The 23,995-nt window shown below is 34.3% G+C and overlaps 1 protein-coding gene across 1 annotated transcript in view; it reads left to right on the top strand.

Moving 5' to 3' along the window:
* Positions 1-1,475: 1,475 nt before the first annotated feature.
* LOC145681655 (uncharacterized) overlaps positions 1,476-23,995 on the top strand; it is a 360,834-nt gene continuing 338,314 nt past the window's right edge. Inside the window, exons 1-2 of the mRNA XM_081753279.1 lie at positions 1,476-1,637; positions 8,632-8,726. Of these exons, the coding sequence (XP_081609405.1) occupies positions 8,634-8,726 (93 nt within the window). The 5' untranslated portion in view covers positions 1,476-1,637; positions 8,632-8,633. The remainder of the gene's footprint in view (positions 1,638-8,631; positions 8,727-23,995) is intronic.

The following is a 23,995-nucleotide window of genomic DNA, read 5'->3' as shown; positions in this document are numbered from 1 at the left end:
TAAATTTGAGCAGGCAGAAATATATTAAAGAATTTAATATATGAAACTTTCGTTCGCTATTATTAAAGACTAGCAGAATACCCGTTCATGGCATGGGGAGAAACGTTTCACTCTTAACATAAAGAGCACCAAAACTGTAACTAATGAACGTATGGATCACAGAAACTATGAATTCGACACAAGTATCGGTCATTTTCAATTAATGTTACATGTTACCCTCCCACTTTAGGAGTACATATGTGAAAGCAGCGTTGCCACAACTCAGTTTGGCACTCACCTAGGTGGTTGCAAAATAGGGAAATGATGCGCGTGGTTTACTAAAACCATTTCTGTGGAAACGTCTGGGTGTCCCCTAGTTGGGTAACACCTAGGGAAGGATCTTAGTTCGATTCATAAATACGGGCCTTAACAAGGATATTATAAAATAGAGGATCTGCCCATACAACAAAATCTTGAAGCCATACGTCACAGTTTCGCCACCTCTACCCTGTCCACTCCGCCCAATTGGATCTCAATGTTTTGTGCCAACAATCATGGCGGAAACGAAAGTAGCCAATTAGACGATGGCAGAAACGAGAGTAGCCAATCAGACGTGCCGATGCTCGGGTGTTTTTTTGGCTTCATCGTTTTAATAGGATGAAGATACAAGGGACGGATCCAGGACCTACTTCTGGGGGGGGGCGGTAAGTTGTCATAATGCTACTTTTAAGGGTTCCAAACTCTGGTATGGATTTCATTTATATATAAAAAACAAGAAAGTTTCCTATTCTGGGGGGGTCGATCGCCCCGATCGCCTCCCCTGGATCCGCCCCTGGAAGATACATATGGGCAGATTCTCTATTTATAACATCCTTCGACCTTAACATGTAGTTTTGACACCGTATTATGTAGCACTAAAGAGATATACGAGAATTGTCTTTAAATTCGTTATAATGGGATACTTCGTTTAGCTAAACTTCATGTCACTGCAGTGGATTGATCTCCCACCTGTCCGCGCCAAATGGTCTTTGTAGTTGTCTTTGTGAAAGTTTTGTAAGCTTTCACGGGGCTATCACATTCGTTGTCCTACCTCTTTACAATCTTTCTCGTCTCCACTGTCTTCCTTAGACTAGGTGAAAAATGTAACTTCATCTAAAAAAGACCTCAACTACATTTTGCAGATATACTCTGCAGGTGAAAACGACTATTTTATGTACTCTTCTTTCATATTTAGCGTAGAATAAATGGTGTACGAAAAATGGGTTTGCGAATTTCAATCTTTTCACCATATTAAAATAATAATTCAGCATATTGAGAAATATATGCAATATTATACTTGCTCTCAAACAATATCTCCTTAAACTACAGATTTTTAAAATTAGAATTATTCTGTTAAAAGAAAATCAGTCATTTCGGCGCCTAGAATGTCATTCTATACCTGAAGATAGAAAACTTTTAAAGGTTAGGAGAGAAGAAGAAGAAAATTCTTTCAGCTAGTCAGTCGCACTGGTTACAAGTACTTTATTAATTTGAGACGTGGAGCTAAAATAATAATTTTGTAATTACTTTTCTCAGAATTACATATGTGAAAGGATTAACCTTGGGGTTAAATTATAATTTTTGGTGATACTTGTTTTAGGAACTGTCATTTTGAAGAGGTAATCGCCTAATCTGATATTCAGGTTTTTAATGGTAATGAGGTTATATAATACATGCCTGGTGTAGTACCTCCCGAGTGTACTTTCTCCTTTATTTTTATGTAGATATGTTGTCGATTTAATATTGGTGGTAACCAAGATTGCAAATTATACCGTATATAAGTACATTTAATTTTAAAATCTTGCGAAATAAATTTGACAGATGGACGACATGTTGAATGTTTACATCCTAGTGGGTGTGCGTGCGCGCGCAAGTAGTGGAAGTTGTATTTCTTGAGTGTGATGGTAAGTAGTTTGTTGCTTCATACCGATAATTATAAACCATTGATTGCTTTTCGTTGAATTTTTAAATATTAAATGGTAGTGCGTTTTGTGAAGAGTGATATCATTATTTCATTAAAGTTATTTTAAAATTGTAATTGCATTCAGTACTTAGAGTGGCCTTGTATGTATATGTGGCCACTAATTGAACTTATCAGTGTATTAGGCATTTATTCCGAAGTTGGTCTTCTGCCTAGGTTATGGCTAAAATTGTAATAATTAGTCCCTTTCTGTACCAAAGTTAAACATTTAATACACATAGTATTGCGGAGCGAGCTTTAGCGAGTGAAGGCGGAATAGAGGTCCGCAGTGCACGTTGTTTTCTGTCTTTATTAGAGCTAAATGAGAAGTGGAATCTGTGTTCTAGATCCTTGCCGTCATGTTTTTATGTTACTGTTACATTAAAAAGCATAACTTTCTCCACGTTTCTTCACAGTTATTTGAGTACCGCATTTTGTACAATTTATTTTTAGATTTATTAAACCTTACCTTTTACTTACTTTTAATAGATTTTTCTGATCATCACCAGCCATGTTTACAAAGCAAATGCTTTTTAGCCTACATTCCCATAATGCTACCATGAAGTAACTTTGTGCGTAGTAGTCCCGTCCGCTTGCCAAATAGTTTCATGTTAGAACCGTTTATATAAGAAAATAATAAAAACTTTTGCTGTTCTTAAAGCACGCAAACAAGCAAATTATTCATTTCTTGCCGGCAAATTTTCAAAATTTTGCTAGAAACGGACGACCAACTTTGGAACTTAACTCGTAAGTGTGTTAAGTAGAAAAGAACATTCCAAAACTATTTAGTGTGGCGAGTAGGCGTGGTAAAGTGAGTTCGAAAATGGCAGGTTGATTCTTATGAGTATTTCTGTTTGTGACGGGTGTGAAATCCGTGACTATAGGCTTGTTGAAATAACAGTTGAGGGCCATTCCACGCGGAAGTGAGCCTGAACCCAAATTTTCGAAAACTGTCAAAACCAATGCATTTTTACGTATATATGAAGTAAATAGAAGGAATTGTACTTTTTCACAAAGAAACACTTATTTATACTTAGAATTTACGTAAACTTTTAAGTCTAAGTTTTGATTTTGTAACATGTCAGCTGCGAGGAATTTTTTAATTTTTGTTATCGGCAACATTTTACGGTACATTGTGCATGTTTGGCTGAAGTAACTTCAAGCTATTCAATTTGCTTCTTTTTGCTACAAGTTGCTGTTGAAAAAGTGTTTACAGGATAAAAATTGTGTATAATATCATTAAAGATATAAACGTCAACTTGAGTGTCCTGCCCGTGACAGAAAACTACGAAAAGTTATTGTACTGAATTATTAAATTTGAGAATGTGGTTCGTACTTAATAGAAGTAACAATTTACACGTGTAATTCACATTTACCAAATTTTGAACTAATGCTAATAATATAATTCGACTTATTTCAATTTTAAAACTTGTCCTGCCTGTGGCAGTGGGCATGCCACTGGTGGGAAAGTTTGTGTGCATTGGATACTCACGATAGAAAATGATTCCATGTGTATTAAGATAAAGTTTTCTAAGCATGAACCTTATTTACTTAATTAGAGGATTATCTATTACTGTCAGTATGATGCTTTAACTTAAAATAAATGTCATATAACTATTATCATTAGCCTAACCATTTTGTTCTTTTCAAGGGAGAAGTTCATGGGATTGGAGTACGTACAAAAAAGCCAGTAAGGAACTTTGTGAAACAAAAGAAAGTAATTGTAGAATGTGCTGCTGATTCCGCTACCAGCTTTAAGCTCTTCGTTTCAAAATATATCTGCTATTCTACTATCATCAGCAGAAATTGAAAAAAAAGAAAAAGAATTAATAAAAGACGGCAAAATGCTCTTGTGAATTGAATATTTCCAATCATAACAGTTTTTTTCCTGCAATTTGACAGCGAACATTTGGTAGTTTGTCGAACTTTTAAATCAGAGTTTCATCCGTGTAAACTCTTTAAATTTCTAACATACTTTTATGACTTTTATTTTGATTCTGAAAATGATGATTCCGAAAGCCATGAAGCTATCCTGAGCGACGACTTAGGTTTGCATGTTAACCAGGATTATGTTAGACGAGCTGTTGAAGATATAACACAAGGAACATTTGCTGATAGAATTTTTCTATAGTGGACAGAAAAAGAAAACAAAGACATGCAGCTATCGCACAAAGCCCAGTGGAAGAGGACGAAGAAGTCAAGGAAATTGGTATGAAGACCGTAAGAGATTGCGGTAAAATTTTCAAGACTGTTGAAGATGTGTCTTACGTGCATTTCGATTAAATAATACCTGTGAAACCAGCAGTGCCGTGCCGTGGGCGAGCGAGGTGACGGCCCCGGGCGTCAAAGTAAGGGAGCGCAAAATTCAGGAGGAAAAAATGAAAGATATATATAAAATGGAAGGAAAAAAGTATTAAAAAGTGTTCAAAATAAGGGAAAAGCAGGGTTTATTTTTGAAAATTTTCTTACGCGTCGCGAAAACAATGGTGACACCTTGCGGCTGGTCTGTCGACTTCACTCGTATTTACGAGGGCGCTATCGCGACGCGTCGTATACTCTCGGCCCGGGCGCTGATTTTCCACGGCACGGGCACTGGATACCAGCACCTATTTTATATACTGTTAGACAGTGTTTTGTACGTGGGCGTAAATTGGCAAATAAAACCATTTCCTAAGGTGCAGGTGGTGAGAAATAAGTGTACGACATATTATTTTTATGTAATAAAAGCGAATTTCAAGTAAAGTAAATAGAATTATGTTTGTACAATGCTATAATAGTACAGGAGAAATTGACTTATTTTCGATCTTATTTCAATTTGAAATCATTCTTATTGAGATTTTGTGTGCTGATTCACACGGTGTACTGCACGTGACAAGTAAAGTTTAGTTTATTTATTAATATAAGTATTTGGCAAATTTCTCGTATATGACGTTTGTTAAAAAGTTCCATCATTTATACATTTCCGTTTAAATAAAAACATTTTGAGATAAGAATTCACATTCACCTGGTGTGCCGAAAGTCACTTCTCTTTTTTGTCCCCGCCCGTGAGAGACGTATACTAATTAATATTTTCTACTCTAAACAGAAAAAATAATGAAAACATAGACTCCTAAGTCTATACTGCTCATACATCATACAATTAGCAGAATTTATGTTGTACTTTAAGAAATATACAATTTTGAAGCATCAAAAATGTAATGTAAATGTTCTGCCCGTCACGATGGAATGGCCTTTGACAGAGAAGGAAGTGGAACGTTCATAATATTACAAAATCATGAAGTGCTTCCACTAGGGAAATTGTGCAAATCTTGGGGTAAGGAGGTTAATATAAGTGGTAGTATAGAAGGAACAGTTTAGAAGTCCCACAGGGGTGGCTTGAGTTCTGTTCTCGACATAAGTATAAGAAGTAGTAGTAGTAGTAGTAATAGTTGCAGTAATAGTAGTAGCAGTAGCAGTAGTAGTAGTAGTAGCAGCAGTAGTGGTAGTAGCAACAGTAGTAGTAGTAACAGCAGTAATAGTGGTAGTTCCAATAGTAGCAGTAGCAGTAGTAGTCAGTGGTGCTATTCATCTGGTTCGCACCGGTTCACGAGAACCGGGTTTTAAAACATTTCGAGTTCGCAGAACCGTTTGTCATACCCAAACATAAACACACACACACACACACACGCAAGACAGCCAAGAGCGAAAGAAAGAAGCCCAACAACTTTGTGAAACACTTCTTTATTATTTTCACGCTTGCTTGCATTGTTGTGAAAACAAGCAACTTTGAGTTATCTCAATTCAATGGGCAGACAGAAATTTGATTACGAATTCCGGAATTTCGTCCGGAATACTGGGACCTGTGAGTGCACTGAACGTGATACGTATATAATGCCTATTAAGTGTGCTACCTATTTGTTATTGTATTATTTCGATATCTTCATCGGTTCCAGAGATGTGTGTCGTCGAAACAATGTGTATTAAATATTGGTTTTTTCATCGATATCTCGACCGATTGCTCGTTATAACACATACTGTCATTTCTCAGAACATGGCCCTTCCATGGTGGGACACACTATATGCACGAGGCACTTTACAAGGTAAGGTAAGGGCCATTTGATGATTAGAAAAAGACAGATGCTTGTGCGGAACGGGATTTATTGCCAGAAATCGGTTCCTACGGACCTACTTTTCCACATAATCACCATGCCGTTTCAAACACTTTTCGTAAGGCTGCGCCATCTTCCGCAAACCCTCTGAATAGACGTTTGCCGACTGGGATTGGAACTAGTTAACAACGGCAGTCTTAAGATACTCGTCATTTTTCAACCATTGTCCACCAAGCCACCGTTTCAAATACCAGAAGATGAGGTAATCGTTGAGGCAAACTTGGAACTGTATGGGGGTGGTCAAACAGGTCATAACCAAAATCTTGAATCATCATCTCGACAACAGCAGTGGTATGAGAGCGCGCGTTGTCGTGAACGAAGATGATTCCGGACATTTTCCTGTGTCGTCGATTTTGAATCGCATGTCGCAGTTTGATGAGCGTGTTGCAGTACACGTCAGCTGTAACTGTTATGCCATGTTCCAATAAATCAACCAACACGGCGCCCTTGTCATCCCAAAAGCTGGTTCTCAACAGTTTCCGACTGGAGAGCAGCGATTAAACGTTTTTGGTTTGGGAACCTGAATGGCCCCACTGCATAAACTGTTGTTTGGATCCGCCGTTGGTGTACAAGATCCACGTCTCGTCACCCGTGACAATCTCGTATGATGGATGCAATCACATTGAAATTCAGGGTATTACTTATTATCCTAACAATTAATCGACGATCTGAACACACAATGCTCCAATCTTTTAACATTGGGCATCCAATTTTGATACTGAAGGCTTTTTTACACGGGATTTGTCTTCAAATTGTCATCAACTTTCTAAAAGGAAATTGTGATATTCAACACTTGTAACCTGGGTTGAAAATGCTCTCCATAAACTCTTTGTAACTTTTTATAGTGATAGTAGTGGACTCGCCAACATTTAAACAAAATTTAATGACAGAGTATTGCTTAAACTTGACTAGTTGCCTATTTCCTTAAAATATCTCACAAACGCAGACGCTGACAACAATCGTGTAGCAATAGATGAAAATGCATACTTGTGATAATTGAACGACAATAGTTACCTAAACTACTGTGTGAAGATGGAAGCGTCAGCGTTGTTTGTTTCTGCGCAGCTTTGTCTTCCTAGTTAACTTTCTAACACACCTCATACCTTGCCTTGTTCGTGAAATATTCAGCGCTATATAATAAATTATTCATGAAATTTTAAAATTGATTTGGTCAAAACGTGGTAATGAGAACTTTAGCTCTTTCGATACAATAATCAATATGGTAAGTGCTATCTAGTGCTATCTGCTAGTATCATATGTGGTTCCTATGTTACATTTCAGAACGACAAATATATCAGTTGTCAAGAATAAGCAGTAAGAAATATAAAGAACGAAGAACAGGAAAGAGCGACAAACATACCAATAATAATACTAGTTTATTTAATGTATTTTCCCACCAGTACAATGCTCTTCTGAAAACGGTCCTTAACCAACGGAAGAAAGACATTTATTCTTATCACAAGAAGCTGAACCATACCTATAAATGTACACAAAAGTGAAAACACTTTCACCCATCATTTCACTAACATTCTTACGAAAAGAGAAGCTACGTGCTGACAAAGTGTTTTCACAAAGTGTACGTTGCTTTGTGCTTTGCTTACAAAGTGTATGTCTTTCAAGTTCTTCTTTTACATCGAAGACATATAAAATTCTATGGAACTAAGTCCGTCTTCAAACGGTTAAAAAATTAGCTTGCTTACGTTAAAAGTGAGCCAATACTATGAATAAATCATATACACGACTTAGCTTATAATTAGCTTTTAACATTGTTGGACCTAATTTACTTGCAATTTTCTCATTACTCAATCCTTCTGAACAATATGATGAATACGTACTAGACATCACTACGCTTTGCCCTTCTTTCTTCATCTCCTGAGGATATAGCTTCATATAAGAAACAACGTTTCTAACGTTTATTTTATATTTGCGTAGACTTGAACACGCCCAGATTTCGATCTATGTTTCTCCTCTCCTAAAGTCAGAAACTCACACCTTCATTGTCCTACGAGAAGAACTTCCTTGTTTACTCATACTATCATGTAATTAATTATACTATCATATTCTGTATACATATACTTGGCTTTCATCTCTGTACAAAAAAACTCACTTGATCAATGATGTATTCTCTTGCAGGAGCTTTCCTGCGCAATCATCTACTCAAATTGCAATAAATGAATGAATGTTTACACCGCAGTGTTTAATTTAAAACTGTGGTACATATAAAAATAAATTTCTTTCGTACTCCATTTATTCTAATGCCTCACCACACCCTCCATGGAATTTTTCAACCTTTTCGTATGTTAGAAGTTTTTATCATTTAAATATGCTCCTGTTCTCTCCAAATGTTGACAATTTTAGATTAAAACTTGTACTGAGAGGAAGAGTCTAGTAAAAGTTTCTCATTCCATTCGTAGATAAATTAAGGGATATTTGCAACCATTACTGTATCAAACTTTTCTCAACTTACTTCTATTTCCTTTGAAAAAAATAATATTTGTTTTTCAGAGATGAGACGCCTCAGTCTGCGGCCGAGGCGAAGACAAAAGTGCTGTGAGTTCTCGCTGAAGACGATCGTACTCATTATTGGGTTCATAACTCTGGTTGGTATTCTCTTCTCTTACTAATATTGATTTAGAGTAAATATTTTAACAAGGCGAAGTGTAAACTTGACGTTAGGTATAAGGAAACATAATTTTTCTGAAATTAGAATATACTTAAAAAATCATATTGTGAAGTAATTAATTAAGAACTACTGTATGCATCTTTGGTGCTAAAGACTCGCGTTCAATTCCCAGCGGGACTCATGTATTTTGATCTACGTATAACTAAGTTTGATGCCTTGTATAACAAGTGTTTCTTTCAGTAGAAATATTCCGGGGGGCAACTGTTCCTATTATAATATTTTTTTATATATTATTGACGTACTATTTTGGTCTCCTCCGGGGTAGTGCCTCCCAAAAAACTGTGTACAACATATCTGCTGAACGGAACACTAAACATAAAATTAACATATGAGGTAACTGAGAATTTAAATTCAGACTCGAGAGTTGATTCCTGAATTAAATAGAGAAAACATTTCACTGATCACAATTCACTAATCACTAAGGAAAATATCGGTGAAAACTATTAGTCATTCAAAATATCGTATTACGTCGTAGCGTTTCAAAAGAGATAATCTTTAATTTTGAAGCAAAATCAACGTTTCTGACCAAGAAATCTTTCATTAAGCTCTATTGATTAAGAAAATCACGCCTAAATATATCTCAGAAACTACGCATGTTAGCTTGTCGTCTATGAGACCTCGTAAGAATGGTAAAAGGCTTTTCCGTGAGTGATAGCCAACTATTTGCACTACCTTTAGACTTTTCTCAAGTAGTCGAAATGTAATTAACAGAGCTAAATATTCTTTCTACAAGGGAAATATTATCCTATTCTATGCATGTTGTTGAAATGAGATAAATGTTTCTAAGTAAATGAAAACTATAGTCCCTACATCTTGGTTAAACATTCGAGATACTATAGAAGGAAGAAAGGAAGGTGAACGTGAAGAAATACAGAAATCCAATATATAGGTTGATGTGAACACCTACTTCGTACATTTTTCTAAATAAAAGGAAGATTTTTTAGCAGTGTTAAAGAATGGGAAAGGAGGGTGGAATATTGATCTATCTATACAAGAAGTCCGATTCAAAAATATGCTTGGAAAGAAAACACACCACTAAAGTTAATGTAACATCTTCGCTTAATGTGTCCTTCCGAAGAGTTTTTAACACATGGCAATACGTTTACATACTAACTTTCAAATTATATTCAAGATGTATCATTCCACTCTTCAGATTTCACTATTTTTATTATGTGATATGCTGATTCACAGAAGTATGACATTAGAGGCGGCGGCATAAATTATATGGCACATTTTTGTATGCCGAACTGAATGAATTTTCCAAAATAATAAGATTCAAAATTTTTAACTAGAGTAAAATCAGTACAATTTAACTTTTTAACTAAAGACTCTTAAAACGTCAACTTTTTGCAAATTCCTTCTCTTTTGTTTGTGACAGAAACAATGTTTACTACTTTTGATACTTTCTTGCATTCAAGTAGTGCAATGGAAATAAATGTGCACTTAAAAATTCTTCACTTACAATTGTAAATGGATATACCCATCCTCTGGCTGTGACGAGTAGGCGATTAGTGGCTAAAGCGAGGGCCTTATCTATCACAAATCTGTTTTGCTACCTATATCCAATCGGAACTTCAATCGCTTGAGTACTATCAAAATATGTACTCTACCTCTATACGTCTACCTCCCTGTTTCAAAAAGAATATATGTATTTCGAATGCATGTATTTATTAAACTTTAAGACATACCAATATGAAATTTTGCACATTATTTTTCAAGTTCAAAGTTCAAATTATAGATGTTCAATATGTCCTTCATCAGCGACACAAATAATATCACATCGATACTCAAATACCTCCCATACTCGAGCAAGCATATCCTGCGTCACAGATGTTATGGCAGTACGGATCCGGTTCTTCAACTCTTCCAGGTTCTGTGGGAGAGGTAGTACATAAACGTTCTTTAGCGAACAGCTACAGGAAGACGTGAGGGGTGGCAAATCCAGTGACCGTGGAGGCCAGCTGAGACATGCGAAGTTGCCAGCTCCTTGAGGACCAATCCAACGTTTCGGAAGAGTTTCATTCAGCTATTCACACACTTGGTGACTCTAATGAGGGGGTGCCTAACATTTTGAAAAATCAATTTGTCTTCGCCTAGCCTAGGAAACAACTAGTTTTGTAACATGGCGAGATACTGCTGAGTGTTAACGGGATTTCCATTAAAGAAGAATTGGTAGTAAACAGATGATCGGGATATCGCACAAAACACATTGACTTTGGTCGAATCTCGTACATGTTCAATGACTGCATGTGGGTTGTAACGCCCACTTCCGCATAGCCTCGTCCATTCGAAACAAATTCGAGAGTTTGTAAAGGAAAAAAAGAAAACTGTAAATAACACAAACTGCCAATCTGGGCTCACTCGGATAAAGCCTGGCAGAGAAGGCTTGTGTGTGGGAATGTCCCGTATCGCGAAACCACTTCGATGCAAAGGAAAGACCACAGATCCAATATTTCACTTTCAAAAAAGCAAACAAGGTAAACACTTCAAACATAAACAGTGCAAACAAACCAACACAATGTTTCAATTTTTCGAAAAATAACAATTTTATTGTAACCAAAATGAGGGAGGTGTATATGCACTATAACGTTTGAATAATACATATACAATATATTCAAACGTTAAATAAATAACTATAAGAAATTACTATTTTTTTGTCAGTTAATAATTTGACTAATTTCAATCCAATTTACTTTATCTTTGGCTTAAATCTCAAATATTCCTTAAACTCCAATCTGTCAAAATACTTTAGAATGAAGCAAAAATTAACAATTAGTAATCAATGAAATCTTGAATTTTTAGCAAATATCAAATCTATTGTTCCTCTCTATCAAGTTTACTACTAAACTCCAATCGTAGTCATCAAATCTTAATTAATAAAAATTTGTCTAAATCAGCCTTCTTACAATTTTAAAGAGCAATTCCTGATTAGTATTAATTCAAAAATTGACTATTAACTATGTTCTTGTTTAAAATATCAAATCTTGAACCCTTTTGACAACTGGAGAGAAAAATCGAGAATATTCATTATCTTTGAAAAGATATTAATTTTTGTCTCAGTATAAAAACAGAGTATATTAGCTGGAAAGAAAAAAAAACAAATTAGAAATTGGAAATACTGGATCCGGGATTTGGTTCGAGTCTCAATCACGTGGTCTCCGTCAGAATTAAGAAAATGTATTTTGTCACTTAATTGGGAGGAATTTTATTAAGGTTTCAAGTAAATGCAAAGGTCCGCGAATTTTATCCGTTTTGGAACCAACTCTACAGACAACCGCACAAAATTAACACTGTTTACGTGACACAACTACTTCTTTAATATAAATCAAATTTGTCACTCAATTATATCTAGATTGTTTGATTTTTACCTTCAGACCTCCTCCCTTCAATGGAAACCTTGGCTTCTTTCGACTGGATTAATGACTAATAAAGAAAGCAATTCTTTGCTCAGTGCCAGATAAATTTTTCTAAAAATGATCGCGATTCTGACTAATCCAAGCAATAATTTACGCCTTTAAAGAACTTTACGTATGGACAGTTCTTTCGACTAACTGGCTGAAACCAGGTCTAATCCAGCAATCGCTCTAATAGTTCAATATCGGAATAGTCCAACACTATTAATTTTCTCTTTTTATAATTTACTTTTTTTAAAGAAAGAAATATTTCAGAAAGAATCCTGAATGATGATCATCTGAACTCAAATTAGTTTGAACTCCTCTTTCCAAGTTTCTACCATCTAAATTTCTAAATTCCGAACCAAAATTTGTATTACGAGCATATATATTATTAATGCCCACTCTTGGAGTTGAACTGAGTATATTAGAATCCCTACTGTAATAATTTCCCAATTCTAGGTATCTATTTGGAGAACGAAAATCTTCAGAAGAATTTAAATTGGGAGGAGAAACCCCCATCTCGCTTCTTAAAGGCGGTTTAATAAAAGTAACTCTTTGATCAGCTCTCGAAAAAATTCATGCTAGGAGGATTGGCTACACACTAAAGCCATAAGTTCCCGCTGAACTATTAACAGATGAACCTAAATTATTTCTAACTGGCGTAGGAATAAATCTAACAGCTGTATTATTCCGCATAGGTGGAGTTAAACTCATACTTAATGAACCAAAATCTGAATTCAAACTAAGTTGTCCAGTAGTATCAATCGTTACAAATTCAGAATCGGGTATATCTATACTAATGTAATCACGTTCGCTTCTAACATTCTCCATTATACAATAATAAGTGAAGCAACACATGAGCAAAATATAAAAATAATTCTTATAACTAATCATACACATACACTAAACAACTAATACTACTTAAGAACATTCACTAGAAATTGATTCGAATACTCTGGAAGATATTTGAAACAAGTTCCTAACCACAATGAACATCAACCAACGTAGGACCCAAAATATTAAACAACTATTAAACGGAGTGGCGAAATTTTTTTGAATAGTCTGAAATTTATATTTTTTTTTGCAAAAATAATTCTCAATTCACATGAATTTATATTTATAACCATTAAAGACTTCAACATTATTCAAAGTATGATAATCTGATATAATTATAAACACTTAAGTGGAATGACTATGTTGGAGGAAAAGACCAACTGACTATTTAACAAGGCAAAGTAGTAAAAACGTTCAAATTAATCATTAAATAATTTATAACTTTCATATTATTATACATGAACACAATCATAGAAAATAGGTGGAATCATCATGTTGGAGAAAAAGAATAACTAACCATTTAACAGGGCAAAATTGTAACAAAGTTTAATTCTAGAAGTATAGGCTTAAATAGCATTCAATATATTATATTCTAATACTTTTACCAAAAATATTAGTAGAATGCTAATGTTAGAAGAAAGGAATAATAAACACTTTAAAAACAGAAAATTATCAACAAAGTACAATTTAAAATATTCAAGAATCCAAAGCATTAATAATATTGTATCTTGACTCATTAATAATCATCTAAGTGGAATGCTAATGTTGGAGGAAATGATTAAGCAACAATGTAATTAACAAAAAATCAAAGTTAAAGTCAAAACTTCAAAACTATTATTATATTAATTATATTTCAGAAGTCTTATTTTTTTGCAATATTTACGTGGAATGCCAATGTTGGAGGTAATGTCTAAGCATAACAACAATGTTCTTTTTATCTTCGCTGGCTACCTATTAACTAACTTAATTCTAGATTAGGTGGTCTAGTCTTTTGGCTATTGTAACGCCCACTTCCGCCTACCCTCGTCCGTTCGAAACCAAATCGAGAGTTTGGAAAGGAAAAAAAGAAAACAGTAAATAACAAACTGTCCATCTGGGCTCAATCGGATAAAGCCTGGCAGAGCGGGCTTGTGTGTGGGACTGTCCCGTATCGTGAAACCACTTCGATGCAAAGGAAAGACCACAGATTCAATATTTCACTTTCAAAAAAACAAACAAGGTAAACACTTCAAACGTAAACGGAGCAAACAAACCAACACAATGTTTCAATTTTTCGAAAAATAACAATTTTATTGTAACCAAAAATTAACAATTAATAATCAATGAGGTCTTGAATTTTTAGCAAATATCAAATCTATTGTTCCTCTCTATCAAGTTTACTACTAAACTCCAATCGTAGTCATCAAATCTTAATTAATAAAAATTTGTCTAAATCAGCCTTCTTACAATTTTAAAGAGCAATTCCTGATTAGTATTAATTCAAAAATTGACTATTAACTATGTTCTTGTTTAAAATATCAAATCTTGAACCCTTTTGACAACTGGAGAGAAAAATCGAGAATATTCATTATCTTTTAAAATATATTAATTTTTGTCTCAGTATAAAAACAGAGTATATTAGCTGGAAAGAAAAAAAAACAAATTAGAAATCGGAAATAATGGATCCGGAAATGGTTCGAGTCTCAATCACGTGGTCTCCGTCAGAATTAAGAAAATGTATTTCGCCACTTAATTGGGAGGAATTTTATTAAGGTTTCAAGTAAATGCAAAGGTCCGCGAATTTTATCCGTTTTGGAACCAACTCTACAGACAACCGCACAAAATTAACACTGTTTACGTGACACAACTACTTCTTTAATATAAATCAAATTTGTCACTCAATTATATCTAGATTGTTTGATTTTTACCTTCAGACCTCCTCCCTTCAATGGAAACCTTGGCTTCTTTCGACTGGATTAATGACTAATAAAGAAAGCAATTCTTTGTTCAGTGCCAGACAATTTTTTCTAAGAAATTATCGCAATTCTGACTAATCCAAGCAATAATTTACGCCTTTAAAGAACTTTACGTATGGACAATTCTTTCGACTAACTGGCTGAAACAAGGTCAAATCCAGCAATCGCTCTAATAGTTCAATATCGGAATTGTCCAACACTATTAATTTTCTCTCTTTATATATTTTTTTTAAAAAAGAAATATTTCAGAAAGAAATAAATGAGAAAACAGACGTAAAATATACTTTGAATTAACTCTTAGAGCATGTAAACTAACGTAATATGAGGGATTTATAACCACTATATGTTTACTGCCCTCTTTGACCACCAAAATCCCTCTCCGGCTCTGTAACTTTATAGCTCCACAAATATCACCTTTTTATTTGCAATTTCTTCTCGAATCACTATCAACTTGTTCCAACTTGTGAAATTTAATATAACACTTAATTCAAAAAGAATGAAGAACAGTATTAACTTCACTGGCACGGAACACCGAGTTGCCCCAGTAGTTGTATTAAAGCACATATCCTATTTGTCAAAGCGATCTAAGCAGAGAACGCGTAACAGGAAACAACCACCACATCTCCCTCAAACCAAAGGACTACACAACGTAACCAAGATTCATGCTGGTAGGAAAATAATCGGCGAGTTAGGCCACGCCCCCTAAATGATCGCGCGCATAGCTCGTTTTTCTCTAGTTGTCAATATTTGAAGTTTTTTCAGTCTATTACTCCATACATTTTTCCTTTCAATTTTTCTTATACTTTTTCTTATTTTTTTAAAAAATAATTTTTAACAACAGTGAACTTATTATTTTAACAAATGATATACTCTAATACTAATAATATAAATAGGTATATTTATTTATATATTTTTTCCTTGTACGCATCTATTCTTCGTTTTCGTGACAACTCGAAGGGATGGTATGCTACAGGGTTCTGAAGGCCCCAAATTCGAACATTTGGTTTATTTACCTGACCAGTAATACGGAAAGTCGCTTTATCACTGAACACGATGCGTTATGCAAAAGTATTATCATCGACAATAGCATCTCGTTACAAAATGCCACACGTTTGCGTTTGTCATCAAGACGCAGAGCTTGTAACAGCTGTAACTTGTACGGCTTCATAACCAACCAACATCTCAAAACACGCCAAATTGTTGTTGTCGGGACTTGCAACTCCCGCTTGGCAGGAGGAGTTGATTTTGAAGGACTACGTTAGAAAGCAGTTTCAATTTGTGCAACATTTTCTTCAGGAACACGAGAGTGGCCAGTACTCTTTCCTTTACATACATATTCTGTATCTACAAACTGTCGATACCATCTGCGAATGTTCCACTCATTCGGAGGATGAATTTGGTTCCTCAACTTGAAACATCTTTGCACTGTAATCACGGAATTGTAGTTCGCAAACTCGAGAACACAAAATGATTTCTACTAGAGAGTGGCCATTTTAAACATAAGACGGTTACCAAGCAAAAGAGAAGACAATTTACATCTAGCTGCTATCAATATAAACTAGACTATGTGTTCCTTTCTCCAATAGTGGAGCCCAGGCGCAGGAATGGATAGGTTGGACAAAATAATTCTTCGTATTATTTATATTCTTTTTGAAACATTGTGTATTATTTTCATCAGCTTGGTGGGACTCCACCTGACCGATGCAACGGCTTTCACCTGATGTTTCTCTGCTTAGGCATCACCATATGCAATATATATGATGCATCTGACATATCTGTTGACAAGCTTTCCGCTCTGGATGTTATCCGGAGTAAGTCAACCTTGCAGTTGGTGCTAATGAGCATAATTTGTATATGGACACGCAAGTAACATATAGAAATGAATCCGCACCACTACCATCACTTTCTTTCTATCAATCTATAATTTCGTTCTAACTTACCTTGATACGAAATTCGAAAAGTCGAAGCATATTTTTCAACACATTTCAAAGACTAACTGCGATTGGGGAAAGTCGAAATTCGTTTCCCCAACTATATGAATTTCTAGTCTTTTGTTGATTTGGCAAAATGCTAATATTTCCGTAGTGACATGTAGATAATAATAAATACAAATACTTTTGGAGTAGAAGGATTACTGTGAATTTTAAAAACGTTTGTTTATCGAACATATGCAACTTGTGCAACAAATCCTTTTCACGCATAATGTTAATCTGAATGCGTTGATTTTAATAACTATGTTTTGTTTTCTTTTAAAGAGAAGAATATATCTTTTTAATGATTTAGTATGTACATGACATATTCAATGCATTTCTTCTTTATGATCAATAAATCAAAATGCCAGACGGAAACTCCATCAGCATGAAAACAATTGTTATTATGTGTAGGCATGAAGACTGTTTACCATGAGATCAGTGTCTCTAAAGTTGAAAAATGCTTACCACTGAATTATTGAAAAATATATTCGCATACGAATATATAATTGTTCGGGTTATTTAGTTGTTGTTTTGACAGTCGCAAAACAAGCTATTGATAAATTGTTACAGTGTGGAGCCTAGATAGTTGAACACCGTCATAAGGCATAGAATCTTCTCATACAACTCTACCTGTTTAGATTCGTTGGGAAAAGTGTCAATTTGAAATCAACACTAGACACCTAACTGTACAAATAGTTCAAAATGTGGGTACCGTGCCCAAAACTGATTAACTAAAAATTGTTCTGACTGAGCAACATTGCGGTAATAGATAGAATATGGTTTTCCATAACTTATTCATTCTCCCAGGAATGTATTCAATTTTCATCCTTTTTATACTTGCAGCCTATGCTATGTATATTTTCGGAAATCTTGTAGAACGAGTTCATCCAGCGAAAGGTCCCAGAGTAAGAACAGTAACAGATATAAAAAAGCGTTTCGTTAAGTCATTTCAGAGCCTCAAAAATAGGTTCTACTTCCTCCATTATCCCTCTATTCAAGCCGAAAGTCGTTCAAATTATCCTTTTGTGGGTTCAACTTTTATCGCTATATAACTAAAACGGGAATAGGTACCGAGCAGCAATTTATTACGAACAATATAGCGTCATAAGACAACATATCGTGACCATCCACAGCTCTCTATCGAAACCAAAAATGGAGCACATTTACTATTATTTCCGGTTTCAGTACAGAATTGTATATATCAAAAATAGTAAGACATATAGAGATGTGGGTTTTTGCAATTGATTCAGCTTAAGGAAAATAGATCCATCTTTTTCATTAACCTTATTCTCAAAGTAGAAGGAGTTTAATTAACCATTTTCGGTTTCAACGTTAACAGAAATAGATTAGAAACATTAACCCACAAACGCCCAAGACAAGTTTTATTCGTTAGCAACTGCCTTGAACAATACCGTGTTACATCGAAAATCTGAGAAGAAAACTGAACGAAATTCGTACAACAAGAGAACGGGTAGTGTGCCTGAAGTGGAACAACGGGGGTTTGGCTAACTGAATGATATAGCCCATGTAACGTAGTGAAAAATAAAGTGGGTCACTGGTGGCACAAGGAGCGTTTGTGGGTTAACACAGGTTTTTCAATCAATACAGCGTATCAAGAGTATCTTCACAACCAAGAGCACTATCAAAACCAAAAGTGGTTGAATTTATGTATTAGGACTTTAGTTCCAATACTGATTTTTATAAAGCAAAATTTAAGAGAAATCGTGGTGGTGTTTTTCGCGTTCGACAAAACGTCCCATAAATAGGTTATATTTTCTCTTTGACCCTCTATTGAAACCAAAAGTTATTCAAATTAACGATTACAATTTCCAATATTTATCATCACAGAACAAAGTTAGTAAAAGATAGCGACAAGTGCTTCTCCTACAATAGATACAGGGTGTTGAAGGGAAATACCATCACAATCTGCAATGCTCTACAAATGCGGAAATGATTGAAATTTACTGTTGCTTTTGACATTGTAGGTAACGCTAATTTCTATAGAACAAGAACAGTGACATATGTCGAGATGCAGTTTCCTGCAATCGGTCCAGTGTCCAAAGAATAGATTTCACCTTCGTTAACCCTCTGTTTGAACCGAAGGTGTTGAAGTTAACCATTTAAGATTTTAACATTTGTTATCATAAAACAAAAATTGTAATAATTAGCTACAAGTAATTTTCTGCAATCGACAAGCAATTTTCTGGGTTCTAATAGAACGTATCGACAGTAACCAGCAGTATTCTTCTGAAACCGGAAATGCTTGAAATTTACTTCTACTTTCGGTTTCGATACTTAATTGAATGTACACTAATTATTTGCTGAACTAAACCATATATTTTCACTAAAAATTAAATACGTATTACAGTTTCACCAACGAACGCTTTGGCTTCATCAGTCACTATAAGATACAGCAGAGTGGTCAGGTTCCCAGCTCGAAAAGTTGCTATTGTGCCGTCAAAATTCCGCCACTTTTCGCTATCCTTGCTGAATTTCCGCCATTTTCCATTAGATTATAAAATTAAATTTAATCTTAAAAAATAAAAAAAAGGTATTAACGAAGCTGCAAAATATTTCACAAATTAATAATAGACCTAAATTCTAAATAGAGAGCCCTGCTTTTTTGTTTCACTAAATTTTATGAATTAAAAGAATTTCAGTCTTACTTGAATTAATATTATGAATGTATAAGTTATGGTCAATGCTTATTATTTTTTTATTATAATGTTCTTTATTAACATACGAACACTGTGTAACATCAGTTGTAATTGTAAAATCTCTAAAAATAGAAGAAATAAAGAAAAGAGATACATAGGAGTCGTCCATTTCCAAACGGGTTCTTGTCCACCAAACAAATTTTCCAGAAATAGAAAAAAGACGTTGTAGACCGTCACATTTTCGCTAATATTTGTAATGTTTTACATAATTATTGATCAGGGGTGAATAAATGGTTGATAAAAATTTGAACTAATTCTATGTAATAGTTTGAAGGAAATATTAAAAAGTAATTTGCACAAGAGCGTTTTGGAACTGTTTGAAAAATAAGATACCTCTTGGAACTGTACGAAGCCATTTTGTGATGGAGATAGGCGTTTCGCAGATAAAAGTAATATAACGGTATAATATAATCATTTGCTAATTATAAAGGAAACAGGATAAAAGTGATAGCTATAAAAGAAATATTGTTGTAATGCCTGAAATAGAACGACTTGTGGATAAACAATGATTGGCTTGAAACAGGAAATGACAGCTCCTCTTTAAACTTCACGCAAATAAACTTTAAAAAGACTACCTGATCAAAGCATATTTGCATAGTAAACAATAGTTTCTAAACATAATTATGTGTGTGAACCATAATCTCGTTGTAAGTGTTGTAACCGGCAGCGTTCGGGTCGATGTTCGGGCGAACATTTATTTGTAACAAACTGAAGTTCGTGTCGCTGTTCGGGCGGCCTTTTATTTGTAACCACTCCGTATTCTGTTCGCTGTCCGTGGCTCGTGGTACTACCAATAAGTATACTCCTGATACTTTAACTTACCTGGACAGGACGATGAAGGACCTCTCCAAGAAAGGTTACAAACTGTTTCCAAATCGCTCGTCGGTCTCAATCATGAGATGAGCATTCGGCGCCGAGAGGTTAGGGTGTCTCGTCTCGAAAGCCTCGCGGACGATCAGACGGTCATCCAGACCATAACGCACACAAACATTACTCATACAAACAACGAAAACACACTGGATTGAATAACACTATACTTATTTATTAGAGCACTAGTATATAAACAAAATAATAAAAAAAATAACGAAGAGAAATGAACACAACACTGAACACTGAGGATGTATAACAATTTTAATAATATTGTTTTCAATAATAATAATAATAATAATAATAATAAAGTAATAATAATAATAATAATAATAATAAAGTAATAATAATAATAATAATAATAATAATAATAATAATAATAATAATAATATAACAATTGGCTTTATGGTCCCGTCTGTTTATATTTCATGGGAGGCCCGCAAATCTACTGCGCTAATGGCATCTCTTAGTCTGTGTTTGTCACTCTTTCTGTTTCCTGTGCTGTTAGGCGTTTATATTAAACCTTTACATTATGCAATATATTTTCTTATTTCAGAGATTTTTGAAAAAGTAAAGATAATGCTTTCCTTTGATATCTCTTTTGTATCATTTATCTTGTTTTGACTGCTTAAGTAAGATCATTTTGTATCTATTTTATGATCCATTTACCTCACAATAATAAAACCGTCATTTTTAACAATTTACTCTATTCTTTTTTTGCACTTTTTCACACTGCTATATTTGTAACAGAATTGAGGTTTGGTCCGACGCCTTTTGAATTCTCAACCAACACACCACCGATGTCTTTGGGGTTGCCTACTATTGCAGGAAAAGATTAATTGCAAGTCTTAATGCACTTTTGGAGTCGTGTATAAATCAATCAATACATAAGTATTCACATTTTATACTTTCAGCTTTTGTAACAATTTATTCCTCTCCTGATCTATGTTAAGCTCTGCATTCCATGCCATCATTCTATTATGCTCCGTTTTAATACATCGTGACTCCTTCCATTCTCTGTCTATGCTTCTACTTGGAATAGAATTTTACTTCTTTCCAATAACTACATATCCCGTGTCCTTTATGTGTTTGTAGACCGTGTTTTCGTCCCTCTCTAAACTAACGTATTCTTTATGTTGTTTTACACGTTCTCTGACTCTTTTTTCAGTTTCTCCAATAAAACAGATATCACAATTGGTGCACTTGACTTTGTAGATCATTCAATTTTTCTTCATTATTGCCCCTTGTTGTTCTCTCTTCTTCATTTTTTTTCTCCCTTATTACTTCGAGTAGTCTCTTGCTACGTTTTCTATGTGTTGATATGCCTCTCATCTTCCTCAGTATTTTTTTTAATAATTTCTGTTTGTTCTTCCAAACTTTCTATCCCCATTACTTATTTGTCTTATCCCTTCTTTACTTCGTTCTCCTTTTCGTCTTCTTTCTTCTCTGTCTCCCTTTCTATTTCTGGTTTTATAGTTTAAAAGACGATAGTCGGGAGCTGTCTTGACGTCGATTATGCACAACAAAAGTAGTTCCCATCTTGTAAGTTTATTACAAACTGAAGCGATAAATTCTTACTACAACCTCCGTCTACAATATTGATTCTCATACAACGAGAAATGTACTAGTAGGAGACAAACATTATCATTAAACATATAATTTCATAATACCAAGAGAAGATTTCAAGACCCACCCGGTGGTCTAGTCGCTAGCGCATATTCTTTTGTTGCAAGTGTAAAAGAATTGAAGATATACGGTGCATCGAATTTCCTTTTAAAATGTATTTCAACGTCATGTGTAGTTTCCATACTGAAAAGGAACGCTAATCGTTCTAACGAGATAATTCTATCCGTTCCATTATATTCGTTTTCTTCTGTTAATTTTTTCTCTTTTTCTATTCTAATTGTTTTGAATACATTTTTTACATTAGATCCGTTTAAACTTATGTATTTATTTAAAGCAGTATTTTTCCCAAGGAATTTTATCATTAATTATTAAAACGTTGAAGATATTTTTTGGTGAATTTTACATTCGAGGAAGTTAGCAACGTTTACTAAAGCAGAAACAAAGGCTGAAGGGCCGCGCGTACTGGGACGTAAAAATTCAGCATGCTTCGTTTGAATGTCATTCTCTACAAGTAATTTATGAACGACATAATACTAACATATGAAATCCGCAATAAAATAAAATAAGGAGTCCGAGAATCTGTAAGTTTTGATTTTTGTAAAATTGGCCTCATTCCTCAAAGTCATAAAAAGAAAGGAAGAGAAATTTCGTTTTGTATGCATGTTTTGTAGGGCAGCCATTTTTCTGTGTAACGTAAATAATTGTAGATATGATTATAGATAGTATTATAAATAGTTCCTATTCTTCAGATTTCTGTATGCCTATGATGTGAAGTCATTATTAAATCTTGTTATTTATTTTATTGATTCACCCTCATAAATGGGTTTCGTTATAATTCATTTATATTTTATGAATTCAATGTAGTTACAGATGTTGATGATTATTAACAATGTGTTGGTATTATAAAAAAATATCGAAGTGTTTAACCTCCTTAAATAGAAACTGAATTTTCTTGATACATAAAGGAAGCAAATATAAAATTTTTGTTTAGTAATCTCGTTTTTAACATTTCTGATTATTTGCTAATAACTATCTTATTCCTTATTTGTAATAAAACATATTCCCCGTCTTGAAGTGGCAACAGTTCGGTATGTTAATGATAATATTAGATTAGATGAGCTAATACGACAGCGTAATGGCGCATATTGAGATTAGTTAATTCCTTTAGTGTAATTGTTAAATTTTAAATATTAGGATATGTAGTTACATAGGTAACGTCAATATTTTTTCTAAGTTCGTTGTGTAGCAAGTTCGTTACCAGATAAAGAAATATTCAAATTCCCATTAGTCATGACATAGTATTGTTATTTCGGGGTGCATAAAGGATTGTCTCTGTACATATTTAAATTTACTTCAGAATACGGAATATGTCAGAAAGGCGGTAGTTTAAACTATTCGGTTTAATATGTTCACTAATTGTTATGTGATACGTACTTTCCTACAGTGGTTATTTAAAAAAATCTTGGGTTGTTTACCTTTGAGGGTCTTACTGAGTACAGATTTCTGTTCCAAATAGCTGATCACACATGCATTTTTTTAAAAAATGAACTCTCTTTGCACCCAACAACCCTTGTTCATTTCTTCTGGCTTTTGTATGATATGTCCTCTAATTTAATTTTTATCGATTTGTTTCCGTGTGTATTAACCGCCAATTTTATCACTGTGCCGTAGTATATTCGGAGATCGATTGCCTATCCTTGAACATAGGGAACACAACTTAATTAGTTTTACCGTCTGATATCACAAGTATTTAAAGGACTATAAATGTGTTGACAATTACGCTGTTCCATGTCATTTATTTTATTTTATTTTATTTTTT

This window comes from Thermobia domestica, chromosome 3, assembly GCF_964235325.1.
Source record: "Thermobia domestica chromosome 3, izTheDome1.hap1.1, whole genome shotgun sequence".
NCBI lineage: Eukaryota > Metazoa > Arthropoda > Insecta > Zygentoma > Lepismatidae > Thermobia > Thermobia domestica.
Note: the sequence above shows the minus strand (reverse complement) of the source record. Positions and strands in the feature narration are given on the sequence as shown.